This window comes from Papio anubis, chromosome 6 (genome assembly GCF_008728515.1).
Source record: "Papio anubis isolate 15944 chromosome 6, Panubis1.0, whole genome shotgun sequence".
Taxonomy (NCBI): Eukaryota; Metazoa; Chordata; class Mammalia; order Primates; family Cercopithecidae; genus Papio; species Papio anubis.
In genome coordinates this window covers 18,148,772-18,174,748 of record NC_044981.1, presented here as the reverse complement: position 1 = coordinate 18,174,748, position 25,977 = coordinate 18,148,772, and the positions used below count along the sequence as shown (strand labels likewise).

General features: G+C 42.1%; 1 protein-coding gene across 1 annotated transcript; it reads left to right on the top strand.

Annotated features, from left to right (window-relative positions):
* The first annotated feature begins 27 nt into the window (after nt 1-27).
* On the top strand, nt 28-25,977 carry TPMT (thiopurine S-methyltransferase). The gene is made up of 9 exons (XM_009204488.2): nt 28-164; nt 6,331-6,514; nt 7,584-7,676; nt 11,973-12,105; nt 15,997-16,049; nt 17,012-17,086; nt 20,498-20,583; nt 22,264-22,308; nt 23,649-25,977. The coding sequence occupies exons 2-9, from the start codon at nt 6,375-6,377 to the stop codon at nt 23,759-23,761; spliced, it is 738 nt and encodes a 245-aa protein (XP_009202752.1). The 5' UTR covers nt 28-164; nt 6,331-6,374; the 3' UTR covers nt 23,762-25,977.

The following is a 25,977-nucleotide window of genomic DNA, read 5'->3' as shown; positions in this document are numbered from 1 at the left end:
CACGGGCGGAGGCGGGGCGCGGGAAAGAGGCGGGGCGCGGGCGGAGGCGGGGCGCGGGCGGAGGCGGGGCGCAGAGAGGTGGCGGAGGCTGGCGCGGACCTAGACTGGCTCCGGAGGACGTCGGCGGTGGCGGAGGCAAAGGCTGGCAACGCGCTGTAAGCGAGGTAGGCTCCCTAGGGGGCGGAGGGTGCGGGTGAGAAACGGAACGATTTGCTAGGAGTGTATGCGCTTGTGCTAGGGCTCCCAGGAATTCTTACAAGCGTAGACAACCCAGCAATCAGGCCTGTGAAGTGGGGTTCAGGGCTGAAGTGGAAACTGGGAAGAACGAGATTGGACAATAAATGACCTGAATCCAAGATCCAATATTTAAAGTGTGTCCAAAGCATTGGTGTGTTTTAATTTTTTTTTTTCTTTTTTCTTTTACAGACAGGGTCTCCCTCTGTCGCCCAGGCTAGTGTGCAGTGGCACAATCATAGCTCACTGTAACCTGAAACTCCTGGGCTCAATTGATCCTCCCGCCCCAGCCTCCTCAGTAACTGGGACTACAGGCTCGCTGCACCACGCTTGGCTAATTTTTCAAATTTTTTTTTTATGGAAACGGACTCTTGGTTTTTGCCCCAGCCTGGTGTATTAATGATTTTTAGAAAAAGAGAAATACTGCCAAATAGTGAGTGATTCCCTGGAGATGTGGGAAACTGGGGTGCTGTAAACATTCTGTCTTGTTCTGTGGTGGGTTACACAGGTGTATGCATATGTAAAAAATTCACCGAGTCATACTCTTTTAAGATTTGTGCACCTTAGGGAAGTTTCTCTTCAATTTTATGAAATTTAAAAACAAAACTATAGCAGATGCTTTTGAAAAGGTGAGAATGGAGACTAGAACAACTTGAGGACTTGTATGACCAAAGGAGCACATCTACACTTTCTGTTTGTGGGCACGAATTATTGTGAAATTTCCCTTCCTTAATTCTTGTAATGTGCACTTTTTTTTTATTATAGCAATAAACTTTATTTCTCTAGAAATGGTGTGTACAAGTGGAGTCCATGCTGAGAAATTGTTAGAACAGCTAAGACGTTGAGCCCAGGAGTTTGAGACCAGCCTGGGTAACATAGCAAGACCCTGTCTCTACAAAATATTTAAAAATTAGCCAGGCATGGTGGTACACCCTTGTAGTCCCAGGTACTCAGGAGGTTGAAGTGGGAGGATTCCTTGAGCCCCAGTGTTGGAGATGGAAGTGTCATTATACCACTGCACTCCAGCCTGGGGGATAGAGGGAAACCCTGTCTCAAAAACAAACAGCTAAGACGTGATTAAATTATGTGCATGATTTTGTTAGACAGTTCAAGTTTGTGTGAAAGCAATAGAGTTGTGCTACTCCAGCTGCTGTGGCACTATGATAAAGATTATGCTTCTCTTTTTTTTTTTTTTTTTTTTTTTTGAGACTGAGTCTGGCTCTGTCGCCCAGGCTGGAGTGCAGTGGCCGGATCTCAGCTCACTGCAAGCTCCGCCTCCCGGGTTTACGCCATTCTCCTGCCTCAGCCTCCGGAGTAGCTGGGACCACAGGCGCCCGTCTCAGCCTCCCAAAGTGCTGGGATTACAGGCTTGAGCCACCGCGCCCGGCCTATGCTTCTCTTTTAAGTAGAGAACTGCTTTATGAAGCCTTGAATTTAGGTTCCAGAGTTTCTGAATGAAAATGAAGATGAGAAAACTGTAACATTATTTTGCTTTTCTATACCCAATATAAATCAGAAATTTTCCACTGACTTCTCAGAAAACTCTGAGAGTCACCTCCTGATACCACCAGGGTCTTGCAGAAGCCATTTGTCAACAAGTCTTTGATAAGAAGTGAATTCATGTTCCCAAGTAATGAGAGAAATGCCTCCTCCCTATATCCTAACCATACTGAGGCCAAATTTGGCAACAAAAGGGGAAATTTTCCTGAAATACATGCTTTTATGCAATGTTTGCTATTTCACAGATTAATCATTAAATTAGACCCACCAATAATGGCATGCTAGTATAATCCAAACTAGTTTCACTGATAATTTAAAGGGAATGTTGGAATGATGGTGTTATATTGTCCTTAATATTGCAAAGTTGACATTGAAAGAACAGGCATTTTCCTCATACATTCAGATGGATCTGCAGTTATGGTCTGTCAGCTAAAGAATGAGAAGTTCTTAATTTAGAAAGGAGATCTTTTTCTCATGAACGGTTTCAGACTGTAGAGTGGCCATTCTCACAGGCTGAAAAGTGTAGCCTCAGGCCAGAAGCCAGAAACTGACCCTTCCAGGGAGGGGCAAAGGGAACAGGAATTTATGCTGAGGAAGGTGGCCAAATATACATATTCAGTAAGCTGTAGGATGACTCATGAATATTTATGAAAGGAGGAAAGGTACCCATGTGTAATTGAGCTTCATGGGTACCATGCACAAAAAATGGCAGTGTTACCACGATCACAGGATGGATGGAGTTTTTGGCTCTCTTACATCAAAAGGTGAAGCAGAGGACAGAAAAACCCTTACTGTGCATTCTCAGTAGACTGGCCAGAACCAGTCTGTGGTCTGTGATTTCTTATCAGGCACAAAAGGAGGGGCAGCATCAGGGGGGTGGTTGATATCAATAGTAGAATCTTCTGAAAGGGCTGGTTTCCCTTAAGCCCTTAGGAAACAAAGCCTAACTGTGGTTAGTAGGAGAGGAGATATAGAGTTGTATCTGACATTCTATCTACTCTTGGCCCAGAACTCAGTTTTCAAGGTTACTCTGGGGGTCCCGTTAGCCAAGAAAGTGTGTGGTGAGCCGAGACCGCACTGCTGCACTCCAGCCTGGGCAACAAGAGTGAAACTCCATCTCAAAAAAAAAAAAAAAAAAAAAGAAAGGAAAGGGAAGAAACTGTGCCTTCAGCCAGTTGAGAGGCTTTGAATTTTATTGTTAGTTTACATTGTACATGTCTTTTATCAGTTTCCTTAGTGTGCATTTCCCATGCAAAAAAAGAAGCTGCAGAAAATTACTTGAAAATACAAATGTGTGGAGTAGAGATAGGATATTAAACTATGGTTCAATATCTACTTTAGTCTGTTTTTGCTGCCTCCTGAAAGTAACAGGATTTTTTTTTTTTTAAAGGCATAAAGTACTAGGATAGCCAGGACAGGAGAGACAAAATTAATAAAATTTTGGAAAGGCAAACAGACAAGTGGGAAAGGATTTTGCAACTTCAAGGAAGCTGAATTCTAAACCAGCAATGAGGAAAGCCATTGAGCAGCCCAGTTTGCATTACAGAATCCCCAAATGCTCAGGATTAGCAGCACCAGGTACCTCCATGAAGTGTGAGAGTATGGTTGAAACAAGAAGGATTGCTTGAAATGCTGGTTCAGAACAGGCCAAATTCCCAGATCCCTTTCTCAACTTCTTGCAACCGAGTGTGTGCATCTCACCACACTTTGGGGGTTTATTCTCTGGAAAGGGTAAAACAAAGAGTGTCTAGACTGAGAAGATACAATACACAGTTGAGCATGGGAACATACAGAAAACATGAGGATTAATTGAGTACAGCAAACTGGATACTGGGACCCTCGCCTACTTTGCTTCTTCTTTTCTTATATGAGTATATAACAGTGGCTCCAACAACAGAATCCTTAAGACAGGAATTGGGAGATCCATCTATGGAAAGTCTGACTAGCACAAAGACATTAAAGACATTAGCCAGGCATGGGGTTGTGCACCTGCAGTCCCAGCTACTTTGGAGGCTGAGGCAGGAGGATCACTTGAGCCCAGAAGTTTGAGGCTGTATTGTGCCACTGCACTACAGCCTGGGTGACAGAGTGAGGCCCTACCTCTAAAAAATAAATAAATAAATACATCTAGGTTTCCAAATGAAATACCCTCACATCACCCTACAATATAAGCCCCACCCACATTCTTTGCCTTTATTCATTTTAGAGCCTATTCTATTTTTTTTTTTAAGACAAGGTCTTGATCTGTAGCCCAGGCTGGCGTGCAGTGGCACCATCATAGCTCACTGCAGCCTCGAACTCCTAGGCTCGAGCCATCCTCCTGCCTCAGCCTCCTAAGTAGCTAAGATTACAGGCATGCACTACCATGCCTGGCAAATTTTAAAACTGTTTTTGTAGAGATGGGAGTCTCACTATGTTGCCCAAGCTAGTCTGAAACTCCAGGCCTCAAGCCATCATCCTGCCTTGGTCGCCCAAAGCACCGCGTGATTGATAGCAAAAAAAAAAAAAAAAAAAAGAAGAAGTAGTTTTAAAAATAAGAATTAAGGTAAATCTTTGAGAAAATAGTGCGAAAAGATGAAGATACAGAAAAATAGAAAAAATGAGAAATTTACCGTACCACGTCAGAAGATTCTAGAGACAAATAATAGGGGTCCCAAAAGGAGAAATAAAAAAAGCAGAGGGATGGCCAGACTCAGTGGCCCACGCCTGGAATCCCAGCGCTTTGGGAAGCTGAGGCTGGTGAATTACATGAGGCCGGGAGTTCAAGACCAGCCTGGCCAACGTGGTGAAATCTCTTCTCTACTAAAAACACAAAAATTAGCTGGACCTGGTAGTGCACGCCTGTAATCCCAGCTACTCAGGAGGCTGAGGTGGGCGTGATTTTTCACTGTTTAGTGAAAACCTTTAGGGTGCCAACACCCTATGGCCCCACACTTCTAACCAAGAATTTGATACCCAGCAGAGCTATACATCAAGGATGAGAAAGTCTAACCGAATGGAAAAACAGTATTTTTCTTCCTTGCGCTTTTTCAGGAAGCTCTGGAGGTTGGGCTTCACCAATATAAGGGTGGTCACTAAAAAACAACACCAACAAAAAAGAGGAAGATGTGAAATAAAGCTGGAGATTTAGCCAAGAAGGAAATCTCCAGAATGATGATGAAGAGAGATCCCAAAAAGCTAGGAATAGAGAATAGTCAGGGCAGATTCCAGGAGAGAATTCTCCAAGATGATACTGATAGTATAGCTGATGACTGGAGAGACTGAGAGCGTATTGATAGGAAATTGGGACAATTGGCAGAATTTAGAGTTGAATTAGGAGTAAGTACGATCGTGCCTACGTGATGAAGCCTACATAAAAACCCAAGAGGATGGGGTTTGGAGAGCCTCCTAATAGCTGAACAGGTGAAGGTACCTGCAGCTAACCCATCTCTTCATCCGAATCCTCCGCAGTATCCTTTATAATAAATGTGCAAAGATAACTCAGTATTTGTCTGAGTTTTGTGAGTTGCTGTAGCAAATTAAGCAAACCCAAAGTGGAGGGTGTGGGAACCCCAACTTGAAGCCGATCAAGACCTGGACTTGCGACTGGTGTCTAAGTGAGGAGGGAAGTCGTAGGGATTGAACTCCCAACATACAGATCTGACACTATCTCCAGGTAGGTAATTTCAAAATTAAATCAGAAGATACCCAACTGGTGTCCAATATGTGGTGTGCTGGGGGAAGAACCCCTACATTTGGTCACAGAAATCTGGATGATTGGGGCGTGAGAGAGAGGAAACACTTGTATTAAGATATAATTCAGTTTATTTAACTATCTCTTGTAATGTGTATTAAGGGGTTTGCCTCTACCACCAGGCGCACTGAAAATAATTTTTTGTATCACTTTTTATTGGATGCTGAAATGGCTAAGTGCAGTGACTCGCACTTGTAATCCCAGGGCTTTGCGAGGCCAAGACAGAAGGATCCCTTGAGCCCAGGAGTTCTTTGTTGTCTGGACAACAAAATAAGAACCATCTCTCTAAAAAAAAAAAAAATATATATATATATACACACACACACACACACACACACATATATATATATATACACACAAAAGTTAGCCAGGTGTGGTGGTGTGTACCTGAAGTCCCAGCTACTTGGGAGGTTGAGGTTGGAGGATCGCTTGAACCCAGGAGGTTGAGGCTTTCAGTAAGCCAAGGTCTCCAGCCCGGGTAACAGAGCAAGACCCTATCTCTAAAAAAAAAACAAAGAAAGAAAGATTAGCCGGGCGTGATGGTACACACCTGCAGTCCCAGCTACTTGGGAGGCTGAGGCAGCAGAATTGCTTGAACCTGGGATGCAGAGGTTACAGTGAGCCAATATCACACCAGTGTACCCCAGGCTGGGAGGCAGAGGTTGCAGTGAGCCAAGATCACACCAGTGTACCCCAGGCTGGGAGACACAGCGAGACTCTGTCTCAAAAGTAAAAACAAAAATAAAAAAAGAAAGAAATATTTTTTTAAAAGTCATACTGCTAAGAATAACAGGTTTTCATTTAGCTCATCAGTAGAATTCCAATGACCTTAAATGACAAAATTGCAAATATTTTCCACTTAGGCAGGGAAGACATATGCTTGTGAGACAAAGGTGTCTATGAAACTATGGATGGTTCAAGAACTTCACTTGACATCGAAGAGTACTCCGATACTGAGGTACAGAAAAACCAAGTACTAACTCTGGAAGAATGGCAAGACAAGTGGGTGAACGGCAAAACTGCTTTTCATCTGGAACAAGGACATCAGTAAGAAATATTGAGTATATAATAGAGAAATGTTCTATCAGAAACTGACTTTGAGATAGAAATAATCATATAAGTACACATTATTTGACTAATTTTTCAGATGCACATTTAATTCTTCACATTTTTGTGTCTCCTGAATCACAGTGCATCTATGGCATGATGTAGTTTAATTGGCAGTGTCTTTTCTTCCCACAGTGTGTAAATAATGGTGTGACTTACGAATGATGACATCTTAGATTTTTAAAATATGTTCTTTGATCCCTGCAGCATCTGTGTATTAGTCATGAATATTTATACCTGCAACAGGTACTCAGGCAATGTTTATGCTTACAGTTCTTTATACCGAAAACCAGCAGTGTCTGACTTTGCTTTCCAATAGGATGTGTTCAGATGCTGAAGAATTATCTCTACGGTGGGAGAAGAAAAGTTGCAAGAAATTAAAAAGTGAGCTAGGATGTTGTGCAATATAGTAGTAGTCTTCATAGCAGAAATAAATCATGGGACCAGTGCTGAGTAAAGTGGTCGTTATAGACATTGCTTGTTCTGGGCAGCCACGCCCATCTCCCCAGGAGATGACATCATCATCATCATCATCCCAGAAACATTGGCTTATTTCTGTCGTGTGGATGACCTTAGAAGAGCCACATCTCCACAGAGGAAATTACAAGAAACTACAAGAGTTACACTTCTCAGGTTTACTTCTGAGACTTGAGTCCATGTCTAGAGAACTTACCATGAAATGAATGTTGAAAAATCCATGGCTCCAGAGGCTCCATCACCCCCAAAATAGTATATATTTAGAGAATTAATAAAGAATTCTCAAAAAATACCCAAGAAAAAAATTATTTTTAATTACTAATCAGGAGAGCCCTGGGTGTAAGTCAGATTTACCACTGACTGAGTGGGTGTCTGAGCAAGTTACCTGTTTCTTCATATGTAAGCTGGAGAGTATAATAATTAATAGCATCTGCTTATTAAGGTTGTTGGGAATGTTAAGTGAGATAATGAATGAAAAGTATTCACCCATGATACAATTGTCCTGAAAACTTTTTTTTTTTTCCCTCCTCAGGCTGTTAAAGAAGCATTTAGATACTTTTCTCAAAGGCGAGAGTGGACTGAGGGTATTTTTCCCTCTTTGTGGAAAAGCGGTTGAGATGAAATGGTATGAGCAGATAAACATTAACAGAATTATCTTGTCTTAATGATGAATTCTTTGGGTGATTTAACAGGATGTGAGTTTAGAAACTCCATTTTCAGGAAATACACAGGAATTCCTTATGTTTCTGTTAGTGATGGGTATATAATTGGAAATAATATTCTCAAACAGTAAGAAACAACAGAAACAGGTATGAAGTCTTTCTGGATTGAGTTTCAAAATTAAAAAATCAGTTTGGAGCCAATGTGAGGAGAAAAAAACAGCCTTCCCTCTTACATTTCCTGGATCCTTGTATGTGGTTCAGTTTTTGTAGGTGGTTTAGGAATTTAGCTAAGTTAATTTTTAGATATTTGAAATGGTGGTGGACAGAGAAATTCAAAATGAATTACAGCTTTTTGGCAGGACAATGTTCATAGTCCACAGTTCAGTTCAACCTTCCCCTCCCACCAGGGAACACAGGAGTTTCTGTTATCATGAACCGTTGTTATAAAACCAGTGATTAAGAAGGTATTTCTTGTGAGTCATTCTCTACAAAGAGAATTCACTTTCACAAGCCACTTTCACTGTGAGTTACCCTAAAGTCACCTCGACATCGTTCTCTACACAGAACTCTGTTGTAATGATAATATATAGACACAATCATACCTGCCAGGATATGCATTTATTTATAAGCTTGAATGTTGAGAACTTTGATCATTGAGCAGGAAAGAAAAAAGAATGTATGAAAAGGTTAGTAAATGTGCCAGGTGTGGTGGTTCCCACCTGTAATCCCAGCCCTTTGGGAGGCCAAGGCAGAAGGATCTCTTGAGCCCAGGAATTTGAGACCAGTCTGGGCAACATAGTGAGACCCTGCCTCAAAAAATAAATTAAAACTAAAAGATTAATAAATGTGAAATATAATAACGTTAAAATGGTCTATTCTGAATATAAATATCGGTGACTAACACAGAGTATGCATGTATTTTTTGGGAGTTGATTTTCAAGTAGAGATGATAGAATTTTTGCAGCCAGCACACATTCAACTGTAGCTGAGAGCCTTTGTTAGAGGGCTGCTATGACTTTAAGATTCAAGTGTGGTCTTCGATTTCTGTGAAATTGAGAATATTTAAACTATATTATTACGCCTGTATTTTAACCAATTCATTGAGCCAGAAGAAATAGTTACTTTCAAAACTACCCTCAAAAAAATATTAACTCTATAAACAGATTGTCATGCATTGTCATCATAAATGGTAACAATGTAACAGGTTCTGAGGCAACATTAGGAAAATGGTATGAAATAGCCAATTAAATGTGATTGTTGAATATTTGGGGTCTAAAGCCATTTTTAAAAAATTACAAAAAATATCGGAACTTGTCAGGTGCGGTGGCTCACACCTTTAATCCCAGCACTTTGGGAGGCCAAGGTGGGCGGATCACTTGAGGTCAGTAGTTCGAGACCAACCTGGCCAACATGGTGAAAACCCGTCTCTACTAAAAATACAAAAATTAGCCAAGCGTGGCGGCGCACGCTTGTAATCCCAACTACCTGAGAAGCTGAAGCAGGTGAATTGCTTGAATCCAGGAGGCGGAGGTTGCAGTGAGCCCATGCACTCCAGCCCAGGTGACAGAGCGAGACTCCATCTCCAAAAATATGTGTGTGTATATATATGTATATATATGTAAATACAGCTTTATGTATATGTATATATATTCGAACTGAGCTACTGTAATTACATGTAAGAAGTTATGGTAGTGGATGATTTTTCATTTATGTAACTGATCTATGTATTGAGGTCTATACAGACATCAGATGTGAATAGGAAAACTGATCATGAGCTAAGGCCAAAAAGCATTAAAACAAAATGTTTAAGATATTTAGGTTTTGGTTTTGGGTTTTTTGAGACAGTCCCACTCTGTCACCTAGGGTGGAGTGCAGTGGCTTAATCATAGCTCACTGCAACCTTGAATTCCTGGGTTCAAGAGATTTTCCCTCCCAACATGCTGGGATAACAGGCATAAGCCACCGCACTTGGTCTTATTTTGTTTTTATTACATGTTGTAGTAGGCTATGCTTCATTTTTCCATCTTTTGAATAAGAAATAAAAACACATGCAGCCAATTTGAATAACATTTTTGTTTACATTTTGTAACTTTAAAATGTATGGAGAATTTTAAAACTCCCTGTATGTTTACAAATATCCTAGGAAATATGAAAGATGAAAGACAATTTATTAATGTTTCATTTTACAACTCAACAGTTCATGCTCTGCCCACATTGAAAGTATGTACTCTTTTGTAGATAAAAGGTACAGTCAGTCCTGCTATACTTGTTTCAAAACTGAATTCTAACTCAATTGATATATTAGGGAACAATTTGAACATGAAATAAATTTCACATTTGCTTGTGTGTGATTTCATCTATAAGAAGCCTTAGGTAAAAGCAGAAAACTGCACCCAGTTGAACTGAGCCATGTATGAATACAAGGAATGCACAAACATCCCTCAGCTACCTCAGTAAGCATGAGGTCTTTTTCACAGTAAAGTCCCATATTGTAGTATTTATCTATTTCTCAACCATTTAACATGTGTAAAACTGTTGTTATTAGCTTCCTGTTTTTGTTTTTCAATGTGGCACTGACAAAGATTTTAAATGCTGTGCCCTCACTTTCCCCACCAGCCTGGTGATTTTTATTGCGTGATTTAGCATAGTGCAGTGATTGTAGGAAGGCACATGTTGTATTATAGCAGAACTATGTTTTTATTTCACTTGACATAAAATCATAATTGTCCTAGGTATTTGTGCCACCGGTACTGTTTTCTCTTGAGTCCAAGATCCTGAGACTGAATTCTGTTAATTATAAAACTTACCAGGACTGTAATCCCAGCACTTTGGGAGGCTGAGGCAGGCAGATCACTTGAGATCGGGAGTTCGAGACCAGCCTGGCCAACGTGGTGAAACCCCATCCCTACTAAAAATACAAAAATTAGCCGGGTGTGGTGGGGCACACCTGTAATCCCAGCTACTCTGGAGGCTGAGGCAGGAGAATTGCTTGAACCCGGGAGGTGGAGGTTGCAGTGAGCTGAAATTGTGCCACTGTACTCCAGCCTGGCTGACAGAGGGAGATTCTATCTCAAAAAAAAAAATTTTTTTTGAGGAAAAAATATTCCTCAAAATTACCAGGAAAAGCCCGGGTGTGGTGGCTCACTCCTGTAATCCCAGCACTTTGGGAGGCTGAGGTGGGTGGATCACCTGAGGTCGGGAGCTCAAGACCAGCCTGGTCAACATGGTGAAACCCCGTCTCTACTAAAAATGCAAAAATTAGCCAGGCATGGTGGGGCACACTTGTAATCCCAGCTACTCGGGAGGCTGACGCAGGAGAATTGCTTGAACCCAGGAGGTGGAGGTTGCAGCAAGCTGATAAATTGTGCCACTGTACTCCAGCCCGGCTGACAGAGTGAGATTCTGTCTCAAAAAAAAAAAAAAAAAAAAAAGCTGGGCATGGTGGCAGGCACCTGTAATCCCAGCTACTTAGGAAGCTGAGGCAGGAGAATTGCTTGAACCCGGAAAGTGGAGGTTGCAGTGAGCCGAGATTGCGTCATTGCACTCCATCCAGCCTGGGTGACAGCGTGAGACTCCGTCTCAAAAAATGAATAAATAAATAAATAAACAAACAGATAAAATTACCAGGAAAATGCTGTTGTATATAATAAAATATACAAATTTTGGGTAGTGTTTATTTTAAGCAAATGGAAACTACAAGATTAGTATACAAATGAGTGCTAATGTTCTAGACCTGTTCACTTCAGTACAGTAGCTACTAGCCACATGTGGCTAGTTAAATGTAAACTAAATAAAATTTAAAATTCAGTTCCTCAATCACGAGGAGCCAACGTGGTTAATGGCTATTTTATTGGACAGCACAGATACAGACATTGTCATCATTGCAGAAAATGTTAATGGGCAGTACTGATTTAGAGAAATTGAAAAGCATTTCCTCTAGTCAAATCAATTTGTATTAAATCAGTATTTTAAGTTACATATCTATAATCATATTCCAACCGTTCCATACATTAAAAAAAAGATATATATAATTTTCCAAATGTTTATTGTTTCCTGAGGTCATATAAGTCAGTTTTTCAGAATTTTTATAAGGTTTGAAAATAATATAGATCTGCTTTCCTGCATGTTCTTTGAAACCCTGTGAACCTGAATTCATATAAATTCCTTTAAATTAAAGAAAATATAAGCTTACTCCAATATAACCCTCTATTTAGTCATTTGAAAACATAATTTAAGTGTAAATGTATGATTTTATGCAGGTTTGCAAACCGGGGACACAGTGTAATTGGTGTGGAAATCAGTGAACTTGGGATACGAGAATTTTTTACAGAGCAGAATCTTTCTTACACAGAAGAACCAATCACCGAAATTCCTGGAGCCAAAGTATTTAAGGTTTGTTCTGGTTTGGGTAAATAATTGTATCCATATCCCCACAAAAGTTTTTCTCAGCATGAGTATTATAAGGATACTATATATGTGTCCAGTGGTTCCTATTTAGCACACGGATTCATCCTAGACATTATATAGTATCAGGAGCAAGGGCTTAAAAATATAAGTGATAGCTACCTAAACAGATATAGACATGTATATAAAAGCTGAGGTCAAAGCCTTTCTGTACTTAAGTTTTTACGTTTTATTTTTATTAACATGCATTTTCTGAGAATCTATCATGTGCCAGACCCCGCCTAAGACATTGAAGAGATAAAGATAACACCCCCCACCCACCCCAACCCTCCCCGCCAAAGAATCTCTTAGTTTCAGAGAGAAGAGAAACAGGGACAAAGCTATTTGTAATGCGTGGAGCTAAGTGTAAAGACATAGGGTATTAAGGAAAGAGATAGGAGTTACACTTGTCCAGCCTGGCAGTGCTTCCTGAAGCATGGTGACAGATAGAGCTGTAATCAGGCAGGGCCTGGGTCCATGGCCTTGGACACCTGGGGAAGATACTACTTCAGTCACCCAAGCGGCCTCATAGGAAGCGATTTGAAGGGAAGTAGCCTCCTGGCAGAGAGACCAGACAGGAGGCTGTGGCAGTGGTCCAGGAAAGACATCATGAATCCCTGAGCGAGGAGAGTGATGGGGCATAGAGAGTAGATAGAATGGATTAAAGCAACATTTACGATAGACCCACAGGATTCTGTGACCGAATGAGGACCAAAGGAGCAATGAGTTCACGTTTCCGGCTCAGATAACTGGCTGGATGGTCAATAATAAATGAGAAGGGCAGAAAGAACGAATCTTTTTCTAGAGATGATGAGTTTAAGGGACCTGTGGAGTGGCAAAGGTTTTATGTCTGAAGCATGGAGTGGGGTTTGGGCTGAAAATGATAGGTTTGGGAGTGGTCTTTCTGCTATGAGCAGAATGATCCACTGTAAATAAACAAACACTACCCAAGTGAGAACAAGCAGAGGGAATCGGTTTGGCAGAGACTCAAAGGCAGGCAGAGGAGTGGGAAAGGTTTACAGGGGACAAAAGTAAAACTCACGGCATGTGCCAATGGGAGGCTGTTGGCACAGGGAAGCTGGAGGTGGGCAACTAGGAATGGAACATCCTATGTAATTGGTTTGGAGAGCATGTTTGCCTTTCTCTGGCTGGTCCTAAAATGGAAGAAGTGTGATGGTAAAAATTAGGGAAGCTGGCAGTCATTGACCAAGTCACTGCAGAGGTTGTGAAGCAGCTACCTTGTCTGGGGTAAATACCCCAGGTTCGTCGTCTTGTGCTAGGAAAATTTAGGACACAGACACACACGAGGAGTTTAGGAGTGGAGGTTTAATAGCCAAAAAAAAAAAAAAAGAGAAAGAAAAGAAAACAACTTTCTCTCTAGTGAGAGAGAAGGGACTTCTGAGCGGAAAAAACCTGCCAGGTGTGCAACCACCAGATTTTATAGTGCAGCCTGCGGAGTCAGTGTCTGATTTACATAGGGCTCACAGATTGGTTCGATCAAGTGTGATGTTTACATAAAATGCTGGGAAGGCTGGTCTCCCCGCCCTAATCTTATTATGCAAATGAACTCTTCCCTTGGCTGGCGCCATGTTGTCTGCTTCTTACTGTACAGGTGGCTGGCAGAGAAGGGAAGATAGAGCCACCATTTTGAACATGATTGGGACAAACTGCCGGCATCTATGTCTGCAGCTCGATTTTAAAGGCTGCTCTTTGTTAGAAAGAAAAATGATTTGAGGCTGCTTTTCATTAAGAGGAAAACCTTCCATACCCTCACTGTCTGCCTAAGTAATTTCTTCTTAACTCCTGAATCAGTTGTGGGGTCAGAGTTGTATTGTCATATAGGATCTATCGTCCATCTGTATACTCAGTGTCTCACAAAGTACTCTTTTCTAAATATTGAAATTAATTGCTCAGCTGGGCGTGGTGGCTCATGCCTGTAATCCCAGCACTTTGGGTGGCCAAGGTGGGTGGATCTCTTGAGGTCAGGAGTTCAAGACCAGCATGGCCAACATGGCGAAACCCCATCTCTACTAAAAATACAAAAATTAGCTGGCTGTGGTGATGTGTGCCTATAATCCCAGCTACTCAGGAGACTGAGGCAGGAGAACCACTTGAACCTGGGAGGTGGAGGTTGCAGTGAGCCAAGATCACACCACTGTATTCCAGCCCGGGCAACAGAGTAAGACTCTGTCTCAAAAACAAACAAACAAAAAAATTCTTGCTCAGATCAGTAGGAAACTCGATGGTATTTTTTATTTCACATCTTCCTCCCACCCCATTCTCAAAGCATTAGAGAATCCAAGGAGTTTACTCAGTCCAAAGAGGGCTAGTCCTGCTTCCAGGCCCCTCTTGGAGCAGCAGTTCCCCGTCCAGGCTGCACATTTGAAATCATCTCTGGATCTTATAAAAATTCCCAATCCAAAGGTCTTACCCCAGGCCAGTTATGTCAGAATCTCTAGGGGTGGGGCCCTGGCATCAGTACTGTTTAAAGCTCCCCTTGATTCCAATCTGTAGGCAAAATTGAGATCCAGCTGTTCTCCTGCCTCCAGGCCCACCCGTCTCTGGGCTGACCCAGTGATCCCAGGCTGGTTGTCAAAGACCCTTCCTCCTCTACTTGTAAACCTGTGTGGGGACCTCATTTCAGAATAAAATCTAGCAGTCTTGTGCGCTGATACACCTTTCCTACACTGCCCTTCATCCCAGCTCCCAGGATCCTAAAGTCTATGTTATATTGCCCCCTCTTGGAGTGCACCCCCAGACCACACCCTAGAATGTCACCCTTTCAAAAGTCACCTCTTTTTTGTTTTGTTCTCTTGATTTTTGTTGTTGTTGTTTATTTCTTAGGATTATTTTGCTCCAAGTGTTCGTTTTTGAGACAGGGTCTTACTCTGTCACACAGGCTGGAGTGCAGTGGCATGATCACAGCTCACTGCAGCCTTGACCTCCTGGGCTCAAGTGACCCTCCCATCTCAGCCTCCCAGGTAGCTGGAACTACAGGCGTGTGCCACCACACCCATCTAATTTTTTCTGTAGAGTTGGAGTTTTGCCATGTTGCCCAGGCTGGTCTCATACTCCTGGGCTCAAGCGATCTGCCTGCTTCAGCCTCCTAAAGTGCTGGAATTACAGGTGTAAGCTGCCACACCTGGCCAAAAGTCACCTTTTGTTTGGTCTCCCTGATGCTCCCAGGCAGGCCCCTGCTCCGCCTCTTATGTTCACATAGTTCACAGGCACAGAACCATAACAGAGCAGGCCGTTCTGGATTGTAATGTTTCTCTGTGCCCATGCTTCTCTGCTCTAGTCTGTCCTCACTGTGGTCAGAGACTGTGTCTAATTCAAATCTGTCTAGAACCCAGGTGTCTTGGGTTGTCTTGTCTACTAGGCGCTCAGCAAATAAATGCTCATTGGCTGAATGAACGAGCAAAAATGGAAGAATCAGCACAATTGCACATTTCCGGAATAACTTAAAATACCTGACTTTTCAGTACCACCCTGCCTGGTAACTGGTTGACCTGCAGATTTATCTTTAGCAGAGTAAAAATATCACTCTGCTCGAGGAAACATTGCTAGAATTTTATAGCAAGCTCTGAAGTGAATAACAGCCAACTGATCTTCAAGGTTGTCCTCTGTGATATGCCTCTGAGTTGGCCCAAAAGAACCTCACACAGGTTTTAAAAGAAAAAATAAGGTGCCAATAAAGTGCAGTAAAATTATTTACTTTAATTATGTTTTATTAACACATTCTTTCCCTAGAACTTTTGCTTTGCTTGGCCCTCTTTTCTTGACTATTCAAGTAAGTACTAAGTGAAAAAAAAAATTTTTGTTTTCATTATTTCATTACAGAGTTCTTCGGGGAACATTTCATTGTACTGTTGCAGCATTTTTGATTTTCCCAGGTAGGTTGAATACTACATCTGCACTTTAAAAAACTTGAATGCTTGCCAAGCAGTGCAGGCATGGGAGTGGAGGTCTCTTCATCACTCTCCTCCGCTTGTGTAACATCCACAAAGCATTTTTTTTGTTTGTTTTTGTTTTTGTTTTTGTTTTCTTGAGACGGAGTCTCGCTCTGTCGCGCAGGCTGGAGTGCAGTGGCCGGATCTCAGCTCACTGCAAGCTCCGCCTCCCGGGTTTACGCCATTCTCCTGCCTCAGCCTCCCGAGTAGCTGGGACTATAGGCACCCGCCACCTCACCCAGCTAGTTTTTTGTATTTTGTAGTAGAGACGGGGTTTCACCGTGTTAGCCAGGATGGTCTCGATCTCCTGACCTCGTGATCCGCCCGTCTCGGCCTCCCAAAGTGCTGGGATTACAGGCTTGAGCCACCGCGCCCGGCCCACAAAGCATTTTTTTGAATGTCTGTTCTGCATGTATTTTTGTTACATTCTTGTCTGCACACTTTAATGTGTTTTGTCTTTGGTTAGCTCCCAAACTATGGGAAACTGAGGCAGCTAGGGAAAAAGAAAGGTGAGTAAGACAGTGTCTTCTACCTTGCAGCTGGGCCTATAATAGAAATGAATTTCAAGTGGCCGAGGGAGATAAGAGCTCATTTCCTGAAAGTCCCTGATACCTGAGCCAGAGGCTGGGAGCAGAATTGTTGCACACTGTCCTTTGTTCTTTCTTCATGTCCCCAAATCATAATAGAGTGGGGAGGCTGCTGCCACAGGCCCCTAAAACCGTGAGGGGATGGACAGCTCTCCACACTCAGGTCCACGCATCCTTATGGACTCTATGAGGAAATGCGACGTGAGATCCTAGTATCTTGACGATGTTTGAAGTACCAGCATGCACCATGGGGGGCGCTGTTCATCTTCTTAAAGATTTGATTTTTCTCCCATAAAATGTTTTTTCTCTTTCTGGTAGGACAAATATTGGCAAATTTGACATGATTTGGGATAGAGGAGCATTAGTTGCCATTAATCCAGGTGATCGCAAACGGTAAGTAATTTTTCTTTTTTTGTTTAGCCTTCTTAATTTTTTAGTATTCTATACTTTTTCTGGGTTCTAGAAAATCAGCTACACTTTTATGAGTTTGAAATAGCTTATTATATTTGGAATTTATAAAAACCTAAATCTAATACCAGCTTTGTCTAAAAAAGTATAGGATTTGGCTACAGAGACCTGGGTATAAGGCTATAAGGCTTGTGGCTGTATCACTTTCAAGCTGTGTGGCCTTGGTCCAAGTATGCCACTTCTCTAAGCTTTGGTTTACTCCTGCAAAATGGGAATATTTCTGTAATACTAACACAATCATCACCACCTCCACTAATATTACCAGGTAATACTTATTGGTCACTTGCACTATGCCAGGTATTGTTCAAAACACTTTGTGTGGGCTGGGTGTGGTGGATCACACATGTAATCCCAGCACTGTGGGAGGCCAAGGCAGGAGAATTACTTGAACCCAGGAGTTTGAGACCAGTCTGGGCAACAAAGCAAGACGCCACCTCTGCAAAATATTTTTAAAATTAGCTGACTATGGTGGTATGTGCTTGTAGTCCCAGCTACTTGGGAGGCTGAGGCAGGAGAATTGTTTGAACCCAGGAGGCAGAGGTTGCAGTGAGCCAAGATTGTGCTACTGCCCTCCTGCCTAGGTGACAGAGCAAGACGCCATCTCAAAAAAATAAATAACTATATAAAAACAAGTTAGGCTCTACATCAGTGAAATACAATTTTTATTTTAAAAAATTGTTTCATCAGTAAGGCTTACTGCCAAACCTAACCTTTTTAAATTAGACCATGCCACATCTTAATTTTCATGCTCCTGTTTCCCCCTCTTTGTCACTGTTCCTCCTTTATCTCTTTTCCAGAACTCCCGTCCTCCTTGCATGCCTAAAAGTTGTGATTCCTCAAGGGACCACCATCCTCAGCCTTTTGCTCTCACCCAAAAATTGCCAATATTTGTCCTACCAGAAAGAAAAAAAAAAAAAAAAAAACATTTTATGAGAGAAAAATAAAATCTTTTTTTTTTCTTTCTTTCTTTCTTTCTTTTTTTTTTTGAGACAGAGTTTCACTCCTGTTGCCCAGGCTGGAGTGCAGTGGTGCTATCTCGGCTCACCTCAACCTCCGCCTCCCGGGTTCAAGCGAATCTCCTGCCTCAGTCTCCCAAGTAGCTGGGATTATAGGCATGCTCCACCACACCCGGCTAATTTTTTTGTATTTTTAGTAGAGACGGTTTTTAGTAGAGTAGGTTTCTCCATGTGGGTCAGGCTGGTCTCGAATTCCCAACCCCAGCTGATCCACCCGCCTTGGCCACCCAAAGTGCTGGGATTACAGGCATGAGCCACCACGCCTGGCTGAAAAATCAAATCTTTAAAGATCAATTCTGTTACTTTCATTCAGCTATTCAACAAATATTTACTAAGTTCCTGCGATGCTTTAGATACATACTATGCCAGAAGCAGGGGAAATAACTGAACAGATTATACATGGTATTTGCTCTGACAATCTTTACATTTCCAGCTCTGTTCTTTCTCCCAAACATCCACATCACATGTCTAGTGTCTGCTTTGCATTTCCCATGTGACATCAGTGTCCTTTAACAACTCAAAATATCACTGAGACCTCTGTCTCCATAAGACACATTTGTATATGAAACCTGATCTGCTAATGTCTAAATTTGTAGGTGTTTCCCACTCCCTAAAGATGTTCATCCACTCCTTAGAGGTTAGTCCTTCTACAGGCTCTGGTTGGCATGGTAAAATCCACCAAGCAGTGGGAAGCAAACTGAAAGTCACCAAGTGCAGACCAAGAGTAGACACAGCACTTTGGGAGGCTGAGGTGGGCAGATCACCTGAGGTCAGTTATTTCCCCAGTGTCTGGCATAGTATATATTTAGCACCTAGTAAGAGCTTAATAAATGTTTTTTTTTTGTTTTTTTTTTTTTTTGAGACGGAGTCTCGCTCTGTCGCCCAGGCTGGAGTGCAGTGGCCGGATCTCAGCTCACTGCAAGCTCCGCCTCCCGAGTTCACGCCATTCTCCGGCCTCAGCCTCCCGAGTAGCTGGGACTACAGGCGCCCGCCACCTCACCTGGCTAGTTTTTTGTATTTCTTAATAGAGACGGGGTTTCACCGTGTTAGCCAGGATGGTCTCGATCTCCTGACCTCGTGATCCGCCCGTCTCGGCCTCCCAAAGTGCTGGGATTACAGGCTTGAGCCACCGCGCCCGGCCATAAATGTTTTTTAAATAAATGAGTAGAGGAACTAGGGTTTGAGCTTGGGCATCTCGTAGAGTCCACACTCCTAATCTCCACACTTGCCTCCCCAACTTCTCACAGACCTCTGGACACAGATCATAGTCTAGCCAGGCTCTGTAGAAACTGGAGTGCCAAGAGCGCAGGCTCCTTCCTCAGTGTGGGGAAGAGTGTCCATCTTTGTCCTTGACCTGTCTCTCGTGGCCTCTCTACCTCCCTGCATGCATCTCCTGTCCTCTCCTTATCCCTCAGCTTCCTCCATTTTTATTCCCACATAACTGACTTGCCTTCAACCTTCAGCCTCCTTGCTCCAATCACCATACAACAGAAAAGCTCCAACTTTCAGTAGGACCACAGCTAATTAGCAATTCCTCTTCGGTCTCTTAATTCAATTTCCAAGTCAGTCATCTGATTGGTCAACTCATCGTCTGTCCCTGGTCCAGCCCTGGCTTCTGCCCAGTCCATCGATGGGTCCTGTTAGCATCAGCTTCCCTCTCTGAGCCAATCAGACCTGGCTGTCAAAGGACAGTTCCATTGCACTCATGGTTTATGCCACACTTGCAGAGCTTTCATTTCATGCCACCTTTTTTTTACCTGCTTGTTATTCTCATTTCTCTCTAATTAATAGAGGAAAAGAATTGTGTTTTCTCTTACATAAGGCCCCTGGAGGGGTCCCAGTCACCCAGGATATTTGTTAAATTGCAGCATCCCAGGCCCCATGGCAAACTGACTGCATCAGTCTGTGGGGATGGAGCTTGGGCATCTTTTCTTTCAACAAGCACCCCGGTGATTTTGACACCCAGCCTGGTCTAGAAACCACTGCCCTCAAGCACACAGGCATCCAAGCAGGCCCTCGAGTACTTCTTCAGGCCAGGAGCCTCTACCCAACCTTATGTGATGTCTTCTGCTCTGATCAGCTCTGGAAGCAGGCCTCGATTTGATTCCCATTTGGACCAATTCCCAGCTTAGGCAGGGGCCATAATTTGCTAAACCCACTTCTCACTTTTAAAATGAGAATCAACCTCTTGTGATTATTAGGAGAATTTAAACTCAGTAATATCAGCGAAAGTAACTTCTGGCTTCCTTCCCTGCCTTTTGTCCCTCCAGCCTTTGCCTGTGTAGAGAAATGTAACGAATACCTTCTTGTGTTCTTTTAGCTATGCAGATACAATGTTATCCCTCCTGGGAAAGAAGTTTCAATATCTCCTGTGTGTTTTGTCTTATGATCCAACTAAACATCCAGGTAAAGTTGTTGGGTTTTGTTTTTTTTCCTTTTACTAGTTGCCTAGTTTCTTGATATAAATTCTCTGACATGGAAAAGCATTATTTTCTCCTAATTTATCTCACAGGAAGCATACTGCGTATATACATGGAGGTAATTCCAGTTTTGGCTAATGGGAACTATAAGAATTTTTTCTCTTCCTATATTGTCCATGATTTTCCTGTATTCCTTTCCCATTTTGTTTACCATTCACAACTCAGACTGGAGAAAGGGGGGAAGTGGATGATCCTGATATACAAGAGAAATCTCATGAGCCCTATTGGGAGGAAGGAGGAATGTGGTTGGATAGATATTGCATATCCATATCATCCAAGTGGTAGTGATGTGTTGGACGGAGGCCTTCACATACACAAGCCCGGGGTGAGAAGTGAATATGGGGATGTAGGAGTTGTGCAGGAAAAGCTATAAATTATTGTCCTTTTTTAATTTCTGAAGTTTTAAAATCTATCTATTGCATTCTTTTATTTGTTTTGAATCTGTTGGGGGTATGTTTTCTCCTGGACTCATTTTAATGCATTCGAACATTGAAACTTAACCTTTGTCATGGCTGGACTTGTAAAGGGAGAAATATGTAGACTTTTAATTTGTAAGAATCACTTTTTGAATTTCAACTGAGCTTTTTTACATGCTTGTTTTTTAAGTATTTACATATGTTATAATTTTGTTTTTTGTTTTGTTGTGTTTTGTTTTGTTTTTGAGACACAGTCTCACTCTGTGGCCCAGGCTGGAGTGCAGTGGTTTGATCTCGGCTCACTGCAATGTCTGCCTTCCAGGTTCAAGCGATTCTCCTGCCTCAGCCTCCCAAGTAGCTGGGATTACAGTGTATGCCATCACTCCCAGCTAATTTTTGTATTTTTAATAGAGACAGGATTTCACCATGTTGGCCAGGCTGGTCTCGAACTCCTGACCTCAGATGATCTGCCCTCCTCGGTACAGGCATGAGCCACTGTGCCCAGCTAGTATTTTGTTTCTGCTTGAATAAATTGAGGTCTTAAAAAACTCATTGAAAGATGAGACCTAGTGTCCCTAATTAAATCAGAGACAATCAAATGGAAATAGAAATTAATAGAGGCAGAAGTTAGCTCTGCTAATCTGATTTAAATTCCATTCATGAATAGGAGCCCTAACAAAGAACCTTTGGGAAGAAAATACAGCAGGCCCTGTCTGGAGGTGGATGGCTGAGGTTACTGCTCTTAGAAGGGGGTGGAAGCTCGGCTTCCTTATAGTCTATATCCTGCAGCAGAGCAGGAGGGGTGTATAAAATGTGGGTAAGTGCAGGGGTTGGTAGAAAATTAGTATACTAGAAGATGGTTGAAGCCCCAAAGGAATCTGCTGATGGACTCCACTCTGATTTCAATGAGCCTAAGTCTCTTGACTGGCTTAGCTGTCTCATCGAAGCTAAAGATGGATATGATGGGTATGTAACATTGCCATCCTCTCAGCAAGCCAATGTATTTATTCAGTATGAGATTTGCAAAAGAAGAATGAGAAGAACATGCCACATCATCACCTATTTGGATAACGAAGTGGTATATAGAACAAGTACACCTAGGTCATTGGAAATAAACTGAGAATTGTATATAGAACAAGTACACCTAGGTCATTGGAAATAAACTGAGAATTTATTTCTCTTTTACCTAGGTCCACCATTTTATGTTCCACATGCTGAAATTGAAAGGTTGTTTGGTAAGTTTGTGGACTTACGCTGTAACTTTTTAAATAAAGTCAAGTTAACTCTTTTAGGCTGGGCGTGGTGACTCATGCCTGTATTTCCAGCACTTTGGGAGGCCAAGGTGGGCAGATCACCTGAGGCCAGGAGTTCAAGACCAGCCTGGCCAACATTGTGAAACCCCATCTCTACAAAAATACAAAAATTAGGCCAGTGTGGTGGCATGTGCCTGTAGTCCCAACTATTTGAGAGGCTGAGGCATGAGAATTGCTTGAACCTGGGAGGCAGAGATTGTAGTGAGCCAAGATTGTGCCCCTGCGCTCCAGCCTGGGTAACAGTGAGACTCCATCTAAAAAACAAAAAAAAACACACCAAAAAAATCTGTTGTGAACTATTAGTATATTAGTATCTAGAGTATGTCTATAAAATGTAAAAGATAAAGACCATTTTATTTAAAATTGTTTTATCTTAGAAAAGGAACTAATCTCTGTAAATATGCTCTGTATATATGCTATATGCTTTATGTTAAAGGCATTTGAACTTTTCTAGAGAGATGGTATATTTTTATTTATTTATTTATTTATTTTTGAGATAGGATCTTGCTCTGTCACCCAGGCTGGAGTGCAGAAGTGCAATCACAGCTCACTGCAGCCTCGACCTCCCTGGGCACAAGTGATCCTCCCACCTCAGCCTCCCAAGTATCTGGGACCAGAGGCATGCACCACAATGCTTAGCTAATTTTTGTAATTTTTTGTAGAGATGAGGTTTCACCACATTGCCCAGGTTGGTCTCGAACTCCTGGGCTCAGGTGATCCTCTTGTCTTGGTCTCCCACTGTACTAGGATTAGAGGCATGAGCTGCCGTGCCCAGTGGTGTATTTATTTTTCTCTTGGGAGTTAAAAGTGATAATAACAATTCAGAGTTCAGGAAATTTGCCCTTAGCATTCCTTTGTTTTGATTAAAAAGAAGAGAAAAACCTTTAGTATACACTGTGGTTTTGTTTGTTTTGAGATGGAGTTTCACTCTTGTTGCCTAGGCTAGAGTGCAATGGTGCAATCTCAGCTCACTGCAACCTCCATCGCCCAGGTTCAAGCGATTCTCCTGCCTCAGCCTCCCAAGTAGCTGGGATGTGCCACCATACCCAGCTCGTGTTGCATTTTTATTAGAGATGGGGTTTCACCATCTTGGCCAGACTGGTCATGAACTCCTGACTTCAAGTGATCCACCCACCTCGGCCCCCCAAAGTGTTGGGATTACAGGTGTGAGCTGCCACACCCAGTCAATTTTAAGTATTTTTAAAAGAATCCCTGATGTCATTCTTCATAGTATTTTAACATGTTACTCTTTCTTGTTTCAGGTAAAATATGCAATATACATTGTCTAGAGAAGGTTGATGCTTTTGAAGAACGACATAAAAGTTGGGGAATTGACTATCTTTTTGAAAAGTTATATCTACTTACAGAAAAGTAAATGAGACATAGATAAAATAAAATCACATTGACAAGTTTTTGAGGAATTGAAAATTCTGCTAACACCTGAAAATTAATTTTTTAAATTGTTTATAAATCATATGATAGATCTTTACTAAAAATGGCTTTTTAGTAAAGCCGTTTACTTTTTCTAAAAAAGTTTTAGAAGAAAAAGATGTAACTAAACTTTTAAAGTAGCTCCTTAGGAGAGGACATTATGATGTGGAAGATTATACCTGTGTGTCGTGCAGATTACAAGATACTTTACCAATCAGCATGTGTTACCTGTACAATTAAAAAAAAATTTTAAATGCAATGCATATTAAATATAATACACACGGAAAAACTGGCATTTATTATTTTATTTTATTTTTTGAGATGGAGTTTCATTCTTGTTGCCCAAGCTGGAGTGCAATGACGCAATCTCAGCTCACTGCAACCTCCACCTCCCAGGTTCAAGTGATTCTCATGCCTCAGCCTCCCGAGTAGCTGGGATTACAGGTGTGCACCACCACACCCAGCTAATTTTTTGTATTTTTAGTAGAGACGGGGTTTCACCATGCTGGTCAGGCTGGTCTTGAACTCCTGATCTCAGGTGATCCGCCCACATTGGCCTCCCAAAGTGCTGGGATTACAGGCATGAGCCACTGCACCCGGCCTGACATTCTTTATGAAATTTAGAATCGTCGAAGAAATATAACACTTCAGTAGGGTTCAAGGTGGTCCCAAAAGTTATATAAAAGATTAGTTTTTACTATAAACCTTTTTTTAAAGTCTTTTACTCAGATCCTAGCATCCCTTTTCACATGGTGTCTCCATATATAACAGAATCAAGAAACAAATTTTAATTAAACAATCTGTAATGGAATCAAGAAACAAACTTTAATTAAATAATCTATGTGGAATAAACTTTCCCAAATTCTAAGAGTAAATTTTTCTTTGAGTTTTCTCTTAGTTTGGCAGTTGTTGTTTTTTATAATTTAACCTGTTTACATCATCAGGTCTTATAAAGTATAATGTACTTAGAGCTGGATTCATGGCTGTTTATTATGAAAGTTTAGATTTTTCAGTTTTTCATTAACGATCACATTTTGTTATATCAGACAGTCCTCTATAGCTCTGTACTACCCAACAACTAAATGGTTTAGATTGTTCAGCTCATGTTAATAGGATAGTTGTGCATCATAAAAAATGAGTTACGTGTGTGTGTGCGCGCATGCGTGTGTGCTGGCTTAAAGGTTGTTAATGGGGGGGGGGGTTTGGGGTCCCCTTTAACATTGGTGAAAGCTATGGTATTCTCCCCAGAGATATGTCTTGTCAACCTCTCTAGTTCTCCTTGACCTGCATGTACAAACTTCTACCCTAGAAGCTCTCTGCCATTGATGTATTCTAATAGATTTGTAAGGCTATTAATTTGAAGCACCTCCTTGCCCACAATGAGTCTTGCATCTCTGAGACATGCTCCCAGTCTAATGTGTGGGCTTCAGAAGCCATGACTCCCCAACTCTGCCTGCATCACCAGTTGAATGGAAAACTGACCCAAGCTGGACCAACACAATTCTCTCCAGAGACTTTTGATTTTACTTTTTTTGTAGAGACAGGGTCTCACTTTGTTGTCCAGGCTGATGTGGAACTTGATGTGAGGCCTCAAGCAGTGCTCCTGTCTCAGCCACCCAAAGTGCTGGGATTACAGGTGTGAGCCCTTGCGCTGGCCCTCTTCATAGACTTTTGGACTTGGGAATAGAAAGGCAGCCCTGTCTCTACTAAAAATACAAAAAATTAGCCAGGTATGGTGGCACGCACACGTACTCCCAGCTACTCAGTAGGCTGAGGCAGGAGAATCACTTGAACCTGGGAGGTGGGGGTTGCAGTGAACTGAGATCACGCCACTGCACTCCAGCCTGCGCAACAGAGCGAGACTCCATCTCAAAAAACAGAAAAGAAAGAAAGGCAAGTTGACTGCTGAATGGGGAATCTGTAATGTGTACGCCTGGGGGCTGTGGGGCAGCCACATTCCACCACGTGGATCTGAGAAACAGAATGCTGATCTGCGGAAAGAGAGGCCACCTGTGTTGTGGATCCATTTTCATCCTTCCTGAAGCCCAGCTGCCCAGGGTGGGGAAGAACACCCTGTGTCCATGGGGTAGAGTCCTCTCCTCTTGCACTTGTGCTCAAAGAATCTTCCATAATACAAATGAGATATCCTTATGTAGTTGA

Coding starts and splice junctions, on each gene's coding strand:
- TPMT (XM_009204488.2), top strand. CDS start 6,375: ATGGATGGTTCAAGAACTTCACTTGACATCGAAGAGTACTCCGATACT. Junction 20,584..22,263: donor TGATCCAACTAAACATCCAG/GTAAAGTTGTTG, acceptor TCTTTTACCTAG/GTCCACCATTTTATGTTCCA. Junction 22,309..23,648: donor TGAAATTGAAAGGTTGTTTG/GTAAGTTTGTGG, acceptor TTCTTGTTTCAG/GTAAAATATGCAATATACAT.